The sequence below is a fragment of the Pituophis catenifer genome, unplaced genomic scaffold (assembly GCF_029215685.1).
Source record: "Pituophis catenifer annectens isolate HBS135680 unplaced genomic scaffold, rPitCat1.0.hap2 SCAF_6, whole genome shotgun sequence".
Taxonomy (NCBI): domain Eukaryota; kingdom Metazoa; phylum Chordata; class Lepidosauria; order Squamata; family Colubridae; genus Pituophis; species Pituophis catenifer.
Window position 1 is genome coordinate 23367431 of NW_027256886.1, and position 19268 is coordinate 23386698.

At 38.3% G+C, this 19268-nt stretch overlaps 1 protein-coding gene across 1 annotated transcript in view; it reads left to right on the forward strand.

Moving 5' to 3' along the window:
* Window positions 1-10336: 10336 nt before the first annotated feature.
* The window catches only part of DHX36 (DEAH-box helicase 36), a 36026-nt gene continuing 27094 nt past the window's right edge, over window positions 10337-19268 (forward strand). The window contains exons 1-6 of the mRNA XM_070946458.1: window positions 10337-10606; window positions 12080-12198; window positions 14060-14276; window positions 15431-15469; window positions 16710-16880; window positions 16976-17055. Coding sequence (XP_070802559.1) covers window positions 10382-10606; window positions 12080-12198; window positions 14060-14276; window positions 15431-15469; window positions 16710-16880; window positions 16976-17055 — 851 coding nt within the window. The 5' untranslated portion in view covers window positions 10337-10381. The remainder of the gene's footprint in view (window positions 10607-12079; window positions 12199-14059; window positions 14277-15430; window positions 15470-16709; window positions 16881-16975; window positions 17056-19268) is intronic.

Here is a 19268-nt window from a genome sequence, read left to right on the forward strand (position 1 = left end):
TCCAAAATTCATTATAGGAAAATAACTCTTCATCTTTCTTGCACTGTATGAAAATAGTGTGAAATCCAGAGACGTTCTCAACAGCTTGCTATGTCCAAAAAGCAGGGGTGAAATCCAGCAGGTTCTGACAGCTTCTGGAGAACCAGTAGTGGAAATTTTGAGCAGTTCGGAGAACCAGTTGCAGAGAACCAGCAAATACCACCTCTGGCTGGCCCCCGAGTGGGATGGGATTGGAGATTTTGCAATATCTTTCCCCCAGGAGTGGAGAGACAATGGGGGTTTTGCACTATCCTTCCCCTGGAGTGGGGTGGGAATGGAGATTTTGCAGTATCCTTCCCCTTCCCCACGCCCACCAAGCCACGCCCACAGAATCGGTAGTAAAAAAATTTGGATTTCACCACTGCCAAAAAGTTATATTCTGATTTATATATATATATATATATATATATATATATATATATATATATATATATATATATATATATATATATATATATATATATTAAAATATAGCTATTACAATAAGGTTTGAATTTAATTAAATTTAGATGGACACATTTTGATGCTTTACTGAAAACTTGGGAGTTCCTTCAAGTGACCTATTTCCACAAGGATCAACAGTGCATAGATTTCAAAGGAGCCATCATACACATACAGGGAATTGCTGATTAAGTCATTCTTAAACTATCCATATTCTTGTGATTTTGATAGGAGAGATACTGATAGTTAACTGCTCTTGTTTACCAGTTCTATTTTTAATCTGCATTGAAGTCATCAGTCTGTTAGTTAAGATGATTCATTTATCTTTTCAGCTTTTCTTGATTTTTATCAACTTCAAAGAGAATTTTTCAATTAGGGCATTTTGAACTGTTCAAATTATTGATTCGGAACTCCTGTCATGGTGTGTTTTGAAGTCATTGAAACTGCAAACCACAAATGTGGAGAGCATTTTGACAATTTTAAAGAATGGGCTAAATTGAATTTTTGCAGACTGAAATGTCCTATTTTCTATTAATTTCTTGAGACTATAATGACTATACACAGAAACTTCACCATACTTCCAAGAACTTGTTATTGGTAGTTGTGCATTTATCTTGCCTTAGGTAAAACCAGTTCAGGACTCAACCTATTGTAAGGTAATGTACTGTTGTGAAAAAAGCACTGTTCACCCAGGCTATAGATGGCATTCTGTTCAGTGGCCAACTGGATTCTGTTTCATTTCAATAAAATTTTGAAATAATTGAATATCATTTATCCATTAAGAGTTATTTGCATTATATTAACATTTAATTATCCCTTCCTATTGTTTGTTTATTAGAGAACATTAGAAATAGTGAATTGCTTATCATTTTTAGAAAACCAGATGGATTTAAAATTTTAAATCCTTTTAAATCTCTAATGAGTTATTCCATCCTTTTCTTCTCTGATTTTTTCCATCCCTCTGACCTTTAATAAGCTTCAGAACATAGTATTTGACATTTCTGGGCAGAAAGATGGTTGTCAAAGAGATCTTTTTGAAGGTGATTTGAAAGAAATGTGATCCAACCAAACTGCATGTGGGATTGAACAAAAAAATACAGACATTGAACAGCAGTAATTTTAGGCTACTGAGTAATACATTTTACTTCACATTGAAATTTGGGAAGTTCACTGTTCAAAACATTTTCTTCTCCGTGTCCTTTCATATCTCAATTTCTATTTAATTGGACTATAATTTAGAACATCAGTCCTTGCTAGGAAGTGCAGTAGCCCAGTGGTTTAATGACACAGGAAATGTTCCCTGCAGTTCAAGTCCTAGCACTGCGTGGCAGGGTAAGCTCCTGTCACTCACCTCAACCCCTGTCCACCTAGCAGTTCAAAAGCATGTTCTATGCGAGCAGATAAATAGATACCATTTCAGTGGGCAGATGAGTTGGTGCTCCGTACAGGCAGTCAAATTCCTCCCAGCTCTGAACCTTCCTGGTTGCAATGCCCATTGGCAAGGCAGCTCCAGGGAAGGGAGGTGGCTTTGTATGACACTGCAGGAAGAGCAGCTTGTCTTTTTTTTCTTGTGCGAAATCAGGTTGCCTTCCTGTGATGTAGCTTGGGAAGCATGCGAGCGTGCCCTACATCAGAGCTGATAATTGGCAGCCAAACTACTACTCTGCATTGTGGTCTCTTGGCTAATGTAACAATGCCATATGCTAATAATAATAATATTCCTGGGTTGCTCTGAATCCATCTTCATTGTCAGCAAAGGGCAGCAAATCTATTATTCCAGGTGTTTACCTGTGAAACTATCTGACAAAGCTTCATTTTAAAAAAAAAATGGTTGCCTGAGGCACTGAGCAACATGATTCTTCTCTCTTTTCTATTTCAATGACTTCTTTGCTTTTATTATTTCCATGTGTAGAAGGTAATTGGACTGACTTCAATGCTGGCAATAGGACTTGACGTCTGGCTCAACTATGGCCATTAATCTACTTTAGGGAATTCAGGTTACGCTTGACAGCACACACAGCTCTGTCATTGCTGCATCTGCTCTTTGAAATGATAGCCTATTGTATTTAATGATTAAGCAGTAGATGCAGCATTCTCACAAATATTTTAACAAATAATGTGTGTTGAAATGATCCTGTATCTATCTGCTCAGCTTTGGAGAAAAAAAAAAGGAAAAAGTGTACGTCAAACCAAAACAGTGTGAATGATAGTGTATTCAATCTAATTTAATGGGGTTTCCTTCCATGTAGATACATGTTAAGGATCAGAGCACAAATGCATTAACTGAGAGTTGTGTGTAGCTTGCATCCCAGTATAATATGGAGTATTAGTTTAAAAACATTAAGTAGGCCCTCAAGGCAGTTGACAACAAAATACATATATAACATATATAACAGGAACATTATAATTAAAACTTAAAACTAGCACCAGTTTAAAAATATTCACAGTATCTATTAGATTAAATTGTTTGGTTCTTGCTTTGAAGAATATTTCAAAAATATGTCTATTAGTCTTCTAAATCAGTCATTAATTCCTAAGTGTAAATTACTCCAATGTCTCTAATAGCTTGTGTTGTTGTGCTAATGGATTGTTTCCAAGGATTCATAGCATTTAGTAGACTAATGAATATAGTGAACATAGTATTACTGCAGTGATAAGTGGCTGTAAAGCTTTTTGTTTTCTTGCCATACCATTTCTTATGTTTGACAATGCTCTGAGGGCAAAGAATAAATGAGTAAGTCACATTTTTCAATTTTCATTTTCAACCCTATTTAGCAATGTCTTATCCATCCGTTCTTAACACACTCATCTTAGTACTTATGTGAGTCTTGTCTACTTTGCAAGACTGTAAGAAGGAACTGTGTGTAACCAAACTCTTGTTAATAAGTGTGAATAAGCCATTATAAAAAGAATTTTCTTCACACTTGACATAAGATACAACACTTTTTAATGGGATTGGTCACAGATGCAGCACCAGAAGAGAGATGATCTTTACCTGTATCTGTATATGCCAACATTTGCGGATCATCCTCATCCTCATCATATCATCTTGTTCCTTTTTCTACTTCTACATAAATTACATATGCAGTTAAGCCAGAGCTGGATACATTTTTCAACCCAGCTGAGCCAACACAAATGCCATGAATACATAATCCTAAATTAATGGAAGAATGCAAATATTAAATATTAATATTACTAATAACGACAATACTGTTTTACCTTCAAATACATAATTCGCTTTTGCAAAAAGTATTGAATGCAAACTAACAACCACATAATCATAACATGCCTAAAATTCAATTGCATTTCAAATTCAGGCACTACATTTCATGGTTTGCTGCCTTAGACCCATTCCAATGTGTCATTGTACTTTCAAAATGAGGTTTCATATTATTACTAACAGCCTTTTCTGAATAATCAGCAACCGCAGTGTCCCTAATTAAAAGAGTTTTAAGAAAATGAACATTGCTATTGAAATTTAATTTCATTCCTATAGCTGCTATGTCACTATGAATGCAATCCAACATTTGAGGTTAAAGCAGATTTTAATAAAAAATTCCCACATGTCTTTGTGGGAATTATCTTGATAAAGACAAAAATATAATTCAAATCTGAGGCTTTGACCATGGTGAAATCATCCCCTAGTTTGGACAACATTTACTATCATGGACCTCTGGAAGGTGAACGGATTGATTAGCATGGTCCACCCTATACAATATTATGAATCCAGAGAATTTTTATGGATTTTCCAGTATCCTAGCAGATACTGATCAGATGCTTGATTTTATTGATTCCTTCTACTATTGGATTCTGATGTATTTCTTGGTTTAATGGGGAACTCTAAGAGATATAGTGGCAGAAACAATGCTGGGAACATTAGAGGAAGTTGACAAACTGTAAACATGATGAAACATAAGACAAACTCATGTTTGAGCCTACCCTATTGGGTAAAGACAGTGAAATGTTAACACTCTTGACATTATTGTCTAGTGCTATCTGGTGGGCCTCTTTACAGCAGTTGAATCACACTAAAGAAAAATAGAGAAGCCACTTCGTGGCCACTGTGATACATTTGCACTTTTTGTGATCTTAGTCACTCAAATTTACCAGAAACTTGACTCCTTATGGCAGGAATGAAATGGTATAGAATGGGGACTTGCAGTTAGCTAGGATTCATTTCAGCTTGTGTATATGCTCTTTGGCATGTACTCTGTTCTCTATAGTTTACAGCTCATATGAGGACCCAGATTGTTGGGGGCAATAGGCAATAGGCTGACTCTGTAAACTGCTTAGAGAAGGCACTGTGAAGCAGTATATAAATCTAAGTGCTACTGCTAGAGAACCAGTAGCAGAAATTTTAAGTAGTTCGGAGAACCGGTAGTAAAAATTCTGACTGGCCCCGCTCCTATTTATTCTCTGCCTCCCAAGTCCCAGCTGATTGGGAGGAAATGGGGATTTTGCAGTAGCCTTCCCCTGGATTGGGGATGGAATGGAGATTTTACAGTATCCTTCCCCTGGAGTGGGGTGGGAATGGGGATTTTGTTGTATCCTTCCCCTGCCATGCCCACCAAGCCATGCCATGAAGCCATGCCATGCCCACGAAGCCACACCCTCAGAACTAATAGTAAAAATTTTTGAAACCCATCACTGACTCTGCTCCTTTCTCAGAGAATGAATCCAATAGGTGGAACTGTGGGTAGGGGGAGGGAAGACAAGTCTAGTTTAACAAATCTTGCTTTGTAGATTTGTGCAAGGCATTTTTCTTGTTACATTTAATATCTACATGGCCCTGCTGGGAAAGGTTCAGTTCAGGGTGAGATATCATCAGGGGGTTGATGAATACTCAACCATGCATCACTGCCCCTTGTAGGCCAGAGATGTCACAGAATTCTTGACCTATTGTAGAAGTTATGGCCTGAATGAGGCAAAGCTTTTACCTTAAAAATAAGCAGTTGCCATTTTCTAAATATTATCTGATTCTTTGCTCATTATAAATCAGAGAGTGGCACTATCCTTGAGGTAACACTCTACAACCGGGATCCCCAACCCCTGGCCCATGGACTGGTATCAATCCACGGCATGCCAGGAACTACACAAACAAACGAAGCCCCATCTGTGGGATACAGGCAGAACATGAAACCATGCCCTCTCTGGTCTATGGAAAAACCTTCTCCACAGAACTGGTCCCTGGTGCTCAAAAGGTTGGGAGCCATTGGTCTACAATACAGGTGTCTACCAAGTGGCTCTTGTAAGAATAGGTGAAGGCCATACCAAGTGGACCTATGTGGAATGACCAAGTAATGGTAACTCATGCCCTTGTTACGACTAGGAATGATTAATGAACTGTGCTCCATGTGGGGCAATCTTTGAATACTAGCCTAGAATTGCAATTGGTACAGAATGCAGTTACTCATATGCTGATGAGTAAAAGCCACTTCAACCATGTGACACATGTATTGCAGCCATTATGCTGGCTGCCGATAGGCTCCCAGGAACAAGTTTTACCAACATAGCTTTGCACCTAGATAATTGAAGGATCATGTTCTCGATACAGAATCCTTCCATTACGCTTATCCCAGCTGGATGTGTTGACAATTAGTATATGAGAGGTCAGATCAGGACTCGAGGTGGTATTTTGTATGAAGACACCAAACTTAAGGAATACCCTTAACAATGGAGAGTAGAGTGGTACCAGCTTGAATTTTTTCAGTAGTTAAAATTGAGCTATTCTGCATGACCTTTGAGAGGTAGTGTCATTTAATAAAGGTAGGCGCCTTTGGTTATGAGATTTGAAATGGATATTGTTTTAATTGTTATTCTGTTATTTATTCTGGTTTTAATATATGTTGTTTTATAGCTCTGTTGTGTTTTATCTCTGTAAATCACTATGAGTCACAACATTTAGCAGTATATTAATTTAATAAATAATCAAATAATCACAGATCAGTGTCAAGCCATTTCATTCAATTATTGGGATGGAAATGGTGGTGGTGTGGAAGTACCCTTTAAATTTTTCCAGAGGCTTACATTGATCTTCTTGTAGAATGCCCCATCTACTGGTCATATGAACACTTCCAAATCTATCTCACATAAAATGATAATATATGTCCCTACAAAAAATGTCCTGATTTGCAAATGTCCTGAGACAAAATCCAGATCTGAAGTGTGACCCTCTGGTTCTTGTTGACCTTCAGTAACCTTGGATAGGTTTATGGCTGACCTGAAAGCCATAGACTCCTGAGATCATCTGGCAATAAATGGAAGCCCCAAGGATAGGCTTTCCTAAACCACCCCAGCAATAGAATTCAGCAGGTCAGACAGTGCTCTTAATGTACAGCAGCAAGGGTGAAACATTAGCAACAATCCCAAATGTTTCCTCAGACTCAGTATCAATCTGAGAGCCTCACATGCAGTTATTTACTGAGAAAAACGTAGAAGTGTCCAGTCTTAGAAGTGAATTCTGCTGTGGGAACCATTTTACATTTCAAGGGAAGTTCAAGGGGTGTTTAGTTTGAAGTATAATAAAACATCCCTTTAATGGTTTGTGTAAACCTGGCAAGAACCTTTTATGAGAACATATATGTATCTGTGGATCTTATACATACAAAAGACTTTTTTTGATTTTCTGCACCCATAACAATTTTATACTGGAAAATCAGAATGTGGAGATGAATCCCCAAATCCTATTGGAAATGAATGAGTTCAGGTGGTAAGAATTTTTTTTTAAGTTGTTCTGCATTGTTTCCCCCATGAAAAAAGCTTAGATAACTGAAATAATTTAATACAGTCATAGCAAACAGCAGAGCAAAAACTAGACTATTCCTGTTCATGGTTATTATTTGCAAAACTGTAATTTCCCATTCCTAAATGAGGCTGATGGGTGCTGTGAAAAGAAAAACTGGTAAACAGCATGATGAGAAACTGCAAGAAGCAAAATATGACTTTAATCTGGATAAGTCAGAATTTTAAGTTCTTCCAATTTTCTCTATTTAACATGGATTTTTGTGGGAAGTTAACAGGAAGCAGCAGCAGAAAAACAAGTAAGATTAAAAATACAAGACAGAATTTTATTAAAAAATAAAATTCTGTGGGTAAGAATTAATAGAAAGTATATAAAATATTTTAAGTCCTCACGTCAATTTCTAAATTATTATATCCTTTTAAATATGTTTATATTGTGTGAAGATTAGATCTGCAAAGATCCTTCAAAAAACTTGTTCTAGATGTAGTTCCTAAAAATCTTTATTGTTATTGCTATTTTAGTAGCAGGCATAAACATAATAAACATTAGTTGCCCAGAATCACCTGGCTGAGTTGGGCAGCTATAGAAATTGAATTAATAAATAAATAATTTAAGGGTAACATATTCTAGACTGCTGAATAGTACTGCAGGGACCTTTGACTTTTTTTTCTGATACCTGTTATTATCCTGATCCTTAATTTCCTTTGGGGAATTGGGGACTCTACCACATCTGTCAGCAATAGAGAAGTAGGTACACAAAATGGTAGGAAAATAAATTCTGAAATATGAATTAGAAGAAGACAAGAAACAGCACTTAACACAAGCAGAATTAATAGTGCTCATCATGTCCCATAGCAAAAGGTACATTAATTGCCATTAAAGCTGAAAATGTTCAGTAATTATTTCAGAAAATGCTCAGGCTTCTGATTTTAGTATTATACAGAACTGTAATGAAAATATCTGCTTGAATACTCATCTTTTCCAAACGTCTTGTACATCATAAGTTAGTTTCAGAATATTTGACAGTTAACAATAAATTAGTAATTACGTTCAGTACAGATGCAGACTCAAAGTGAAATTTATTACAGCTGCAGACTCAAAATAAAATGTATTATATGGAAATAAATTATCTTAACCAATTATTATGTTGATTTATTCTTATTTGGTGTAATTGAAAAATCAACTACAGAATCTACTGTTTTTCTCACTATGGTTCACTAAATATTTACTGGACACCCAGTGAACCAGTTTGGTGTAGTGGTTAAGGTACCAAGCTAGAAACAGGGAGATTATGACTTCTAGTCCCACTTTAGCACAAAGTAGCTGGATGACTTTGGATCAGTCATTCTCTCTCAGCCCTCAGAAGGCGGGGATGGAAAACCACTTGCCAAGAAAACTACAGGAATAGTACCAGAAGTCAACACTGACTCGAAAGGACAAACAAATGAAAATCAGCACCTTATCCAAAGCCACATTTCTAATAGTAAAGCATTCTGAGCTCTGTGTCTGAAGGGATGAATGCCAGTTTCGCATTCCCTCACATTATTTTTATCTTATTTCAGTTTTATAACAACTGTTTTAATAAAGTGCATAACCAAATGTCTATGGAGATTCTCAGTCATCCACGTCATGGTTGACTCAAAGATGCTTTTTCAAGAAGCAACTGGACTTTCTTGTTTTTCTTTGAAGATGTTTCGCTTCTCATCCAAGAAGCTACGTGTTCAAAGAAAAACAAGAAAGTCCAGTTGCCTCTTAAAAAAAGCACCTTTGGGACAACTGGTTTAATATTTGAGAACAGCTGCTTCAAAGTGTCATCCACATACATTTGCACATACATGCCTGACTACTTTATTCATACCTTTCATATCCTTCTGTCAGAAAATCAATATCTGAGTGAACATGTTTACATCAGACACTGAAAAATGTAAGATGGTTAAGATTCTGCACATATGCTTGACTGTAATCAGCAGACATCTTTTTCTTGGTTCTGCTAATCAAAATTCAAAATCACTACACGGTACGTGAAGTGGAAATAAGTCTAATTGTATTAGCATAGGCATTACAATGTAATTTTCATAAATAAGAGTTTGCCTTGATTTATATCTACTTCCACTGAACCTTCTTTATCCACTGACTTGACTAGAATGATAGGTTTAGTATGAACTACTACACCTATTAAATTGCAGCAATTACATCATGGCCTGCCATTTGAGACTGCTGTCTACTAGGAGCAGTGACTGTGCAACTCTTATGTAATTGTCACATAATCCTGGGTTAAGATTGTCTATTTCGAAAAGTTGCAGACCAGGATTTTATAAACTACGGAAGTATAACTGAAGTATAATTTAAAACGGGACCTGAAAGACTGCACAACCTTATTGCATGTTGAAAATATATTGTGGGCTGCTCAAATTCGACTGTTAGACTTTCCAATTGGCAGAATGCTGATTTATAATCACTTACAAAAAGCCGATGAAACCCAAAATGATATCTGCAAGCCTTCATCCCTTTTTCCTATGGAGGTGCATACCAAAGCTTTCCCCCTTCGATTCGCGTCTAGGATGCATCGCTGCGATTTCCTGGTAGTCTCACATCGACCCCACAGCCCTGAATAATTTGGCAAAATGCTGCCGCTTGTTAAACCGGTGAGAATGACCACTTAATAAAAGGTTGCGATTATAACTACAATGCACCACTCTGGGTGAGGCTGGAGTCCAAAAACACCTTTCGCTGTTAAGTTGAAAATTGGTCACAAAACATTCAAACACACAAAGAACACTCTTTTGGTGAACAACCGCCCCGCCCCCCCCCTCCACCACACCGTTGCTGGGCAACTCCGACCGCCGCTCGAGGGCAGCAATGCCTCTAGCATCGCGGATAATGCAGTCGCGTTCTAAATTCTAAAGACGCGCTGGGCTGGGGAATTCTGGGAACTGAAGTCCACGCATCTTAACGTTCCGGAGGTTCAGAAACGCTGTTGTTTTCACGCCCACTTAGCGGCGTTTGCGCCTGCGCGCCAGCCTTCGCTTTCCGAACGGAAGTTAACAATCCTGTGTCAGACCGGCTTGAATCGGTGGCCGGTTCTGTTTCCGGAGGTCATCGCGTCCGCCGACTGAGAAGAGGGTCTTACGAACCGCGCTTGTGTGACACGGCTTTACGATGAGCTATGAGAACCGCCGGGCTTGGGGCCGCAGGGACGGGCCCCGCGCTTCACAGTCGTCGTCCTCTTCTTCTTCTTCTTCCAGCGGTGGCGGAGGGGGCGCCGGCGGCGGCAGAGGGGGCGCCAACCGCGGCCGACCTCCTCCTCACCTGAAGGGCCGCGAGATTGGCTTATGGTACGCACGGAGACAAGGCGAGAGAAGCAAAGAGGCCGAGAGGCAGCAGGTGGGTGATGGAAAAAGAAGAGAAGGAGCGGAAGAGCTCAGTTCTCCTCAGTTTGCGATGCGGGATATATAGGCCTTCGCCTCAATCAAGGCCGTTTCTCTCGGTAGACTGCGGAGCCTTGGAAGTACGGCGAGGAGTTCGGCTGAGGGGCAGGGAATTGCTGCTGTAGAAACGACGGTGAAGTATGCCTTGAACGTGGGGGACTCTTCAATTTATCTCTGGGCTTTGAGGTTCTCATATTCTTTGAAAACGGAAGGGGAAAAAAAACTCTTATCTGTTTTCATGAATAGTGGAATACCTACATCAAATAACATTTTTGTGATTATTAGAGCACAAGTTTATTAGAATCCTAGACTAACATAGTTGTGTGTGTGTAGATAGATAGATAAGACAGACAGGCAGACAGAGGTAGGAGTTCATTATTTGTCATTTTTCCTAAGCAAAAGAAACTTCAATTATTACCTTTGAACCTCTCTATCCCAGCTCTTTGATAAATTGGATTATTCTCTCCTTTTACTTTAGTTTACTTTATTGTCATTGCGCCTCGTAATTTAAATCTCTCTTTTAGGAGATCCTTCTTTGTGCACCGTATCAAGTTGAACATAGTAAAACAAATGTGCTTGTATGATGATATTGTCATGCAGTTTTAGTTTGTGGTTCATTCATCATGTGGAATTAACTCTTCAACTCCTTTTTGTTTGATGTCTTTGTTAATCTGTGGTATTTGTCACATTGTTATACAATTGCATTGTTTTTAGTATGCCACTCAGACACTTCTAGCATACCGTGTTTCCCTGAAAATAAGACCCTGTCTTATATTTCTTTTGAACCCTGAAATAAGCTCTTGGCCTTATTTTCAGGGAGGTCTTATTATTTTGGGGTGCGTGGAGCAAGATGGGCCTCCTCTTACCATCTTACCTGATTTCCAGCTCTGCATTTAAATATTTTTGAGGAGGGCTTATTTTCAGGGGGAGGCTTATTTTAGCGTATGCACTCAAGAGCCGGATTGGTTTTATTATCAGGGGATGTCTTATTTTCAGAGAAACAGGGTACATCTTACAAAATGTAAGTAATTGTATGAACTAATTGCTATAGCAGTTCCTAGCAGTTCGCACATGTTATGTCTTTCTTATCTAAGTCCACCTCAGAACCTGAAAACTTTTCATTGGCCTTTTAGAGGTTCTGCTATTCTCTTCCACATTAGTAATTAGAAATTCTTCTTTTCCTGCTCACTGTCATTGCCCATCTGAATTTGGGAGCACATAATGTAATGATTTATAGAGGAACAAAGATACTTATAAGAATGGTCCTGTTTCTTTTCACTCTCTCTGCCACATCCTCTGTCCACTTTGACATCCTCTAGCCACATCCTATTGACACTTTGGATAACATTGGTAAGTGAGACAGTTAAATCCGAAATAATATTAAATACTGCGTGTTACATGTTTAATAAGATACATTTTATTTACACAGAGAGCTGTGGTACATATGGATGAGCGCAGAGAAGAACAGATTGTACAACTACTGAATACTGTCCAGAACAAAAATGAAAAAGAGCAAGAAGCTATGTCTTGGTGGTCTGATGAAGAAGGGTAATAAGAACATTCAATCTTTTTTGTTTTAGACAAAGTTACTTTATTTTTCAGTAGGAATTAGAAGCCAAGCAAGGACAGCTTAAGAATGGTAAAATAAGTAGTACAGTCTGATCTGATTTCATGTCCTGACTGCAGTTTAAAAATATAAGTTTTGAGATCATCTGGTTCAATCCCCTTCCTGGTGTATCAGTTTACTACTATCCCCAACAAGTGGCCTTTCTGGGTTCAGTTAAATAACTCCAGTGAAAGGAGAGTGGACCATCACCTAAGACAGTATGTTCTAGTATTAAATAGTTCTCACTGTTAGTGTTTTTCTCCCACCCTGATGTATGATCAAACCTACTTTCTTGTCATTTATACCTTTGTTTCTTACCTGTCTTCTGCATTAAATCTAAATGGAACTGCCCGTCTTTTCCATGACAGCCCTCCAAATACTTGAACACAGCTGTCATATTCTCTTTCCAGACTAAGCATAGCCGATGCCTCCAACTGTTCCTTTTAATCTTTTCCTTCCAGCCTTTTATCATCTTGGTTGCTCTCCTGTGACATCTCCAGTCTGTCATTAAGCTTCCTAAAATGCAGTGCCAAAATGAAGTAATATTTTTGGCTCAGTCAAATACTATTAATTTCTTGTAGGACATTGAGTCAAATATTTTATTATAGGCAGGATCCACTAAGTCCTTCACACCATTGGTCAAGTAAATAGATCATTTTATCAAAAATGAAGATTTGAGTTTTTGGGCATGATTTATTCTTAACAAATCTTCTTTCCTTTATGCTGGCTGATTAATGTTTGATCCACTATATGCCACAGATTGATCATTTTGTAGTCAAAGTCTTGACCAATATTTCTCCTATCCTCTGGCAATATTTCTGTCTTCTCTGCTTTCCATTGTCCATGCTACCTGAAACCAGTTCTAGTTGAATCTGCATGGGGGGGGGGGAGGAGTGGAATGAAGTGTATGTAATGTAGTATACATATAGGTAATCCTTGTTTAACAACCACAACTGGAACTGGTAACTCTGTTTTTGAAGCAAAGTGAATGCTAAATAAAACTGTAACTGCTTATGAACTTCACCATTCCTTTGCTCTACAGACCTGTGAAGGTTGTAAATGTGAGGAATGGTCATACACTTAGTTTTTCATCGCTGTCATAATTGCAAATGATCGGTAAGCAAGGCAGTCGCTAAATGAAGACTGCACACACACAGATAAACACACACACTTGTTTATTTGCTGTTGTGAAGCATATAACAGACCTTTTTAGTTTGAGACATTGTCCATAAGCATTATCAGACAGAGAAATTAAGTGAACTTTTGGTATTTATGAATGAACGTATTAACATATTAAATTGTCTTTTCAAAATGAATTACTTTAAATTATATGATAACTCTAGTCCTGTGAATAACTAACATGCTGAAGTTTGATTGCTTATGATGATGATGAATGTCCTTTACTGTCATATTCTAAATACCATTCCCAACACTTTCTCTGAATTTGTCTCCATTGACAATATATTGTTTTTGTATTTGTATTAACTACTCAACAGCCCACTGAGATCAGAGAGATAAGTGCACAGGAGCCAGATGTTATTATACCTTACACATATAATTAAAGTTTTAGGCTGCAGCTTATTTAAGACAGTCCTGTGATTTAAGCAGAAGGACAATACCAGATTAATACAGGTGAAAACAAAGTACAGTTAAAATCCGATTCTGCAAGATTCATTGAAATTAATAGCACCTACTTAATTGTAGATGAGCAAATAGTTATAGATCAGACTTTTATGATTAAATATACATTTCAATAACATGCACTTTTTCACAGTAGGAATACTTGCAATTATTCCTTTCCAGGTATACAAATGAGGTTCCTACTAAAACAAAGCCTGTGGTGGAAAATCCTGTTGTGGAGAAGGCTCCTGAAAAGAAAAGGCCAGCACTGGAAAAATCATTTCTGGTTCAAGATTCAGATTATCTCTTACAAGAAAATATGCCCGATAGTGACTTAGATGAACAATTTAAAGAAGAACTGAGAAAGAAAAAGTCTGACTCAAGATATATTGAGATGCAGGTACTGAGATTTTCTGAATGGCAGGATACTATAATTCAATAGAGCATGAGGCATCAATCTTACAAATCTAGAATCAGACTTAATTTCTGATTAACAAATAATAATTCTGATATGTATAGAATTATAATAGACATTTTTCCCTTCAGTCAAGAATGCTCAGCTATTGAAGTTTCATACTTTCTGAAATCCTGTTGGCAATGGAATGCTGAGATGGAAGTGAGGGAGAAAAGTAGTTTATTTATCTCTACTTGGAGTTAATAATTTTCATAGGGTTAAGGTCTAGGAATAATGAAAATAAATTGGCAGTTTAAATCACATTGAATTTAGTTTCAATGGAGCTAGAATAAAACCTTATTTCTTAGTACATGAGGCAACTTAGTTTGTGTCAGCAAACACGGCACCAAAGTAATTGAACAAGATCTTAAACCAAGATTATGGGTAAGTGATTTGGCAGATGAAGTAAATCCAATAAGTGTTAGAACTGTAATAGATCTGGAAATGTTGTTGGTGTCTTGGTAATGTGAAAAAACAAAATTTACTATGCTCAAGAAACTCATACATTAGGCTAACAAGTGAGATAATCTGTAGGATTATGGATTATGCCTTCTGGGCAAATATTCTTATAACCAAAAAGAGACGACTGATTGGAGGAGACACATAAGTAAATTCAATTATGTCTCCTCTGCATACCTTTGGGGTATCATTTTTTGTTTCAAACCAGTGTTGTTCAGTTAACAACTTCATGTGTAAAAGTATGTGGATCTCAGCTTGCTACTAAGTAGGATAAACATTTGTTTCCTCCTTAAATTCAGTGAGTAGCTGATCTGCAGTAGGCAGTTTGTCAGAGCTTTGGTTTACCTTGAAATGTCTTGTTGCAGTCCATGATATTTTCACTGAGGCTAGTACTCCAGTGATGTCACCAGTATGACTTAGAGAAAGGTATGCTAAGGTATCTCTTTAGCAGAGATGCTGTTTCCTAAATATTTGGTACACTTTGTCTTGATTAAAAAATTGATGTATGATGATACTTTTAAAGAATTATTAAATGTGAAAACTGAAATCTATTGAATAGGGGATATCAATTCAAAAGTTCTATTGAACTTTTAAGAAAAATTATTATGAAGTAACCAAGTTTCATGTTTTTTAATTTGCAGAGATTTCGTGAGAAATTGCCTTCCCACAGTATGAGGAAGGTATGGAATGTTTATTGAAATAATTTGTTTGCATCTTTAACAGGGTTTGGATAAAGAGGGTTAATATGAACAAAATGAATGCTAAATAGCATGAGAGAAATCTCAATAAATATGAAAAAGTAGTGCAATAGGGTGATTTCTCTGCAGGAGTTGATAATACACTATAATGGGTGTATCATCGATTTCATTGAGGGCCACATCAGAGTGGTGTTTGACCTCGTGGGGTCTGGGTTGGGTGTGGCCAGTTCAACATCACTTGTGTTGGGGGCGCCTGTGGTGGCCCGAGTGCTCTGCCAGCGAAAACGGGTTCCTGAGCTCCGTTTTCAGCTGCGACAGCCTCCTGCAATCCTCTGCCAGCGAAAACAGAGCTTGGGAGGGCCGCCAGCCACTGGTCCTTCATTATTCCCAGGTTGGCCCTGTGGGCCAGATCTAAGCACCCCGTGGGCCGGATGTGGCCCACGGGCCTTGAGTTTGACACCCCTACATTATAACATCAAATTTAATTACCATTTTTAAAAGAATTATGATCTACTCTTCCTGCTGAGATAGTTATGAACCTAATACTAAAACACTACTTTTAGTTAATGTGGTTGGCTAAAATGTAGACTCTAACTCAAGAAATTAAATAGCTACTTATAAAGTACTTAAAAACTGTGGTTGTATTAATGCTAACATTTATTTATTGCAAAGCTATCTTGACAATCTTAAAAGAGATAACTTTTTTAGCAAAAAAAATGCCCCTTTTTAACATGTAAGGCTTGTACCAGCCATAGTATAAGGTAGAAAACAAGCTGTTTTTGTTTCTATTTAGTTCCATGTATTAATACATTTTTCTGATCAAAGAATTAAGAATAAATACAAACATTTCAGATCTAGTGCAGCTGTTTTCTTTGCTGGAAATCCACTAAACGATAAGCATTTGGTTTCTGCAAATCCAGACTGCTTTTTAATGAATTCCCAACATGTCTGTTTTTTTCTTTTCCCAAAGGGGCTACAATTGATATAATTGTTTCTGGCTATGTTACGTATACTTTTTAATGAATGATGTTTCCTTGTTAATTAATTTAATTTATATCCTACCTTTTATTTAAAGGAGCAGTTCAGACAGATAACAAAATTGAAACCAAGCACTAACTTGATCAGTGTAAATTTTATTTGCTTCATCGATGAATTGGTGCATGAATGCGCAGGTGGTGCATTTATACACACAAAGTGACCACTTTTATTCTTTTCAAAACAGGAGCTGGTCAATCTTATAAATAATAGCCGGGTAACTGTAATAAGTGGTGAGACTGGTTGTGGAAAGACAACCCAAGTAACCCAGTTCATTTTGGATGACCATATTGAAAGAGGAAAAGGATCCTCTTGCAGGATTGTGTGCACTCAGCCTAGGAGAATCAGTGCTATTTCTGTAAGTGGTATTTAACTCCATTCTGTAATTAAAAGTAGTAACTATGTTTTAGAAAAACAGGTTTTAATAAAGTATTTCTTTTTTAAAAAATTAAGGTAGCAGAAAGAGTTGCAGCAGAAAGGGCTGAAAGCTGTGGTAATGGAAAAAGCACTGGATATCAAATTCGCCTTGAAAGGTACGTGATTCTTGTTTACAGCCTGACATTTCACAGAATGCAGATTCTCTTGAACATTTTCCAGCCATTTGGGAGTATACTTAACGTTTGAGTGGCTAGATCAAATTTTGTTTGATTTTATAGCCAAAAATGGCTTATGCATTGTAGTCAATAACTTGAACAAAAATGAAGCTCTGTACTTTGACTGGCCTTTAAAATCGGATACATGATTGCACAACTTTTGGAAATTCCACTGACGTGTTGGAGTTGCAGCTTAACAATAAGTTTTGTAGCCAAGCAATATTTATACTGTGACAAATATTTAGAAAGAGAAATGATTGGTTAGTCACATTCATGCATATATGTAGATACACCTATATAATTACACTATCATTCTAAGCACTGAAAAGAAATAACACATAGACAGTGATTGACATAAAGAAAGATACAGTTCAGAAAATAGTAATGGAGAATTGGATTTATGAAAAAGGGAAATTTATGAATTTATGAAATTGCAGTGTCCGACTGGATGATGTAAGAATAAGAGCGGACATAGCAAGAAAGGGATCAGGAGAACAAATAAAAATAAAATAAAATAAAATAAAATAAAATAAAATAAATTAAATAAAAAGAAAAGAAAAGAAAAGAAAAGAAAAAAAAGAAAAATAAGTAAGGTGGTCTTATTTCAGAATGAAGGAAATGCTTAGGGCCGTGAAGGTGAACCTATGGCACGCGTGCCACAGGTGGCATGTGTAGCCATATTGGTAGGCACACGAGCTCAGCTCTCGCGCACATGTGCGTGCCAGCCAACTGATTTTCGGGCCTTCTGGGCCCACCAGAAGTAGGGAAAGAGGCTGTTTCCTGCTGTTGGAGGACCTCGGGGTGGTGGGGAAGGCCCATTTTTCTCTCTCCCCAGCCTCCAGAGCCTTTCTAGGAGTCTGGGGAGGGTGAAAACGGCCTTCCCCACCCCCCCTTGAGGCTCTCCGCAGGCCGGAAACAGCCTGTTTGCCAACTTCCGTGGGACTGGAAGTCGCATTTTTTGCTGTCCCCAGCCTCCGGAGCCTTTCTAGGAGTCGGGGGAGGGCGAAAATGCCCCCCCCGGAGGCCCTCCGGAGAACAGAAATGGCCCGTTTGCCAACTTCCATTGGGACCGGAAGTTGGCAAACGAGCCATTTTTGACCTCCGGAGGGCCTCTGGCGGAGGGGGGAAGGCCATTTTCGCCCTTCCCAGATTCCTAGAAAGGCTCTGGAGGCTGGCGAGAGCAAAAAATGGGCCTACCATGCCATTGCGTGCCGGGGTCGTGCACTCATGCGCAGGGCGCATAGAATTATGGGTGTGGGCACGTACGCGCATGACCATCACCCTGCTCCTGGCACGCAATGGCCAAAAGGTTAGCCATCACTAGCCTAGGGCCTCACTGGTGGATCATGAATACTGAGGTATACACACATACTGAGGTCTAAGTTAGGCTTTAATGTGCTCCCTTTATAAATGCCTTGAATACCTGTTCTAGAAACATCCAAATGAGTTCAAGGAGAGAACAAAGGGGATAATTTAGTTATATTATTTATTTATTTATTTATTTATTTATTTATTTATTTATTTATTTATTTATTTTTCATATTTGTATACCGCCCTACTCCCGAAGGACTCAGGGCGGTGAACAGCCATAATAAATACAAATACATATAGAAGTTAAAAACTATTAAGAAACAGATTAAGTAATTTAGGCTCAAAGATTAAAAACATCCAAATTTATCTAAAGAGGTTTAAAACCCAATTTAAAAGCCAGTTTAAAAGCCAATTAAAAAGGGAGAGTTAGGCCAGACCAGCTTGTTGGAATAGAAATGTTTTCAGGGCACGGCGGAATATGCGTAAGTCTTGGATGTTTCGTAACTCCGGGGGAAGCCTGTTCCAGATGGTAGGTGCCCCCACAGAAAAGGCTTTCCCCCTGGGGGCCGTCAGTCGACATTGTTTGGCCGACGGCACCCTGAGGAGTCCCTCTCTATGGGAGCGAACTGGTCGGTGAGAGGCTATTGGTGGCAGGAGGCGGTCTCGTAAGTACCCTGGTCCTGAGCCATGGAGCGCTCTTAAGATAGTAACCAAAACCTTGAAGCGCACCCGGAAGACCACTGGGAGCCAGTGCAGCTCGCGCAGGAGGGGGGTTACATGAGAGCGCCACCATGCTCCCATTACCACCTGCGCGGCCGCATTCTGGACCAGTTGGAGCCTTC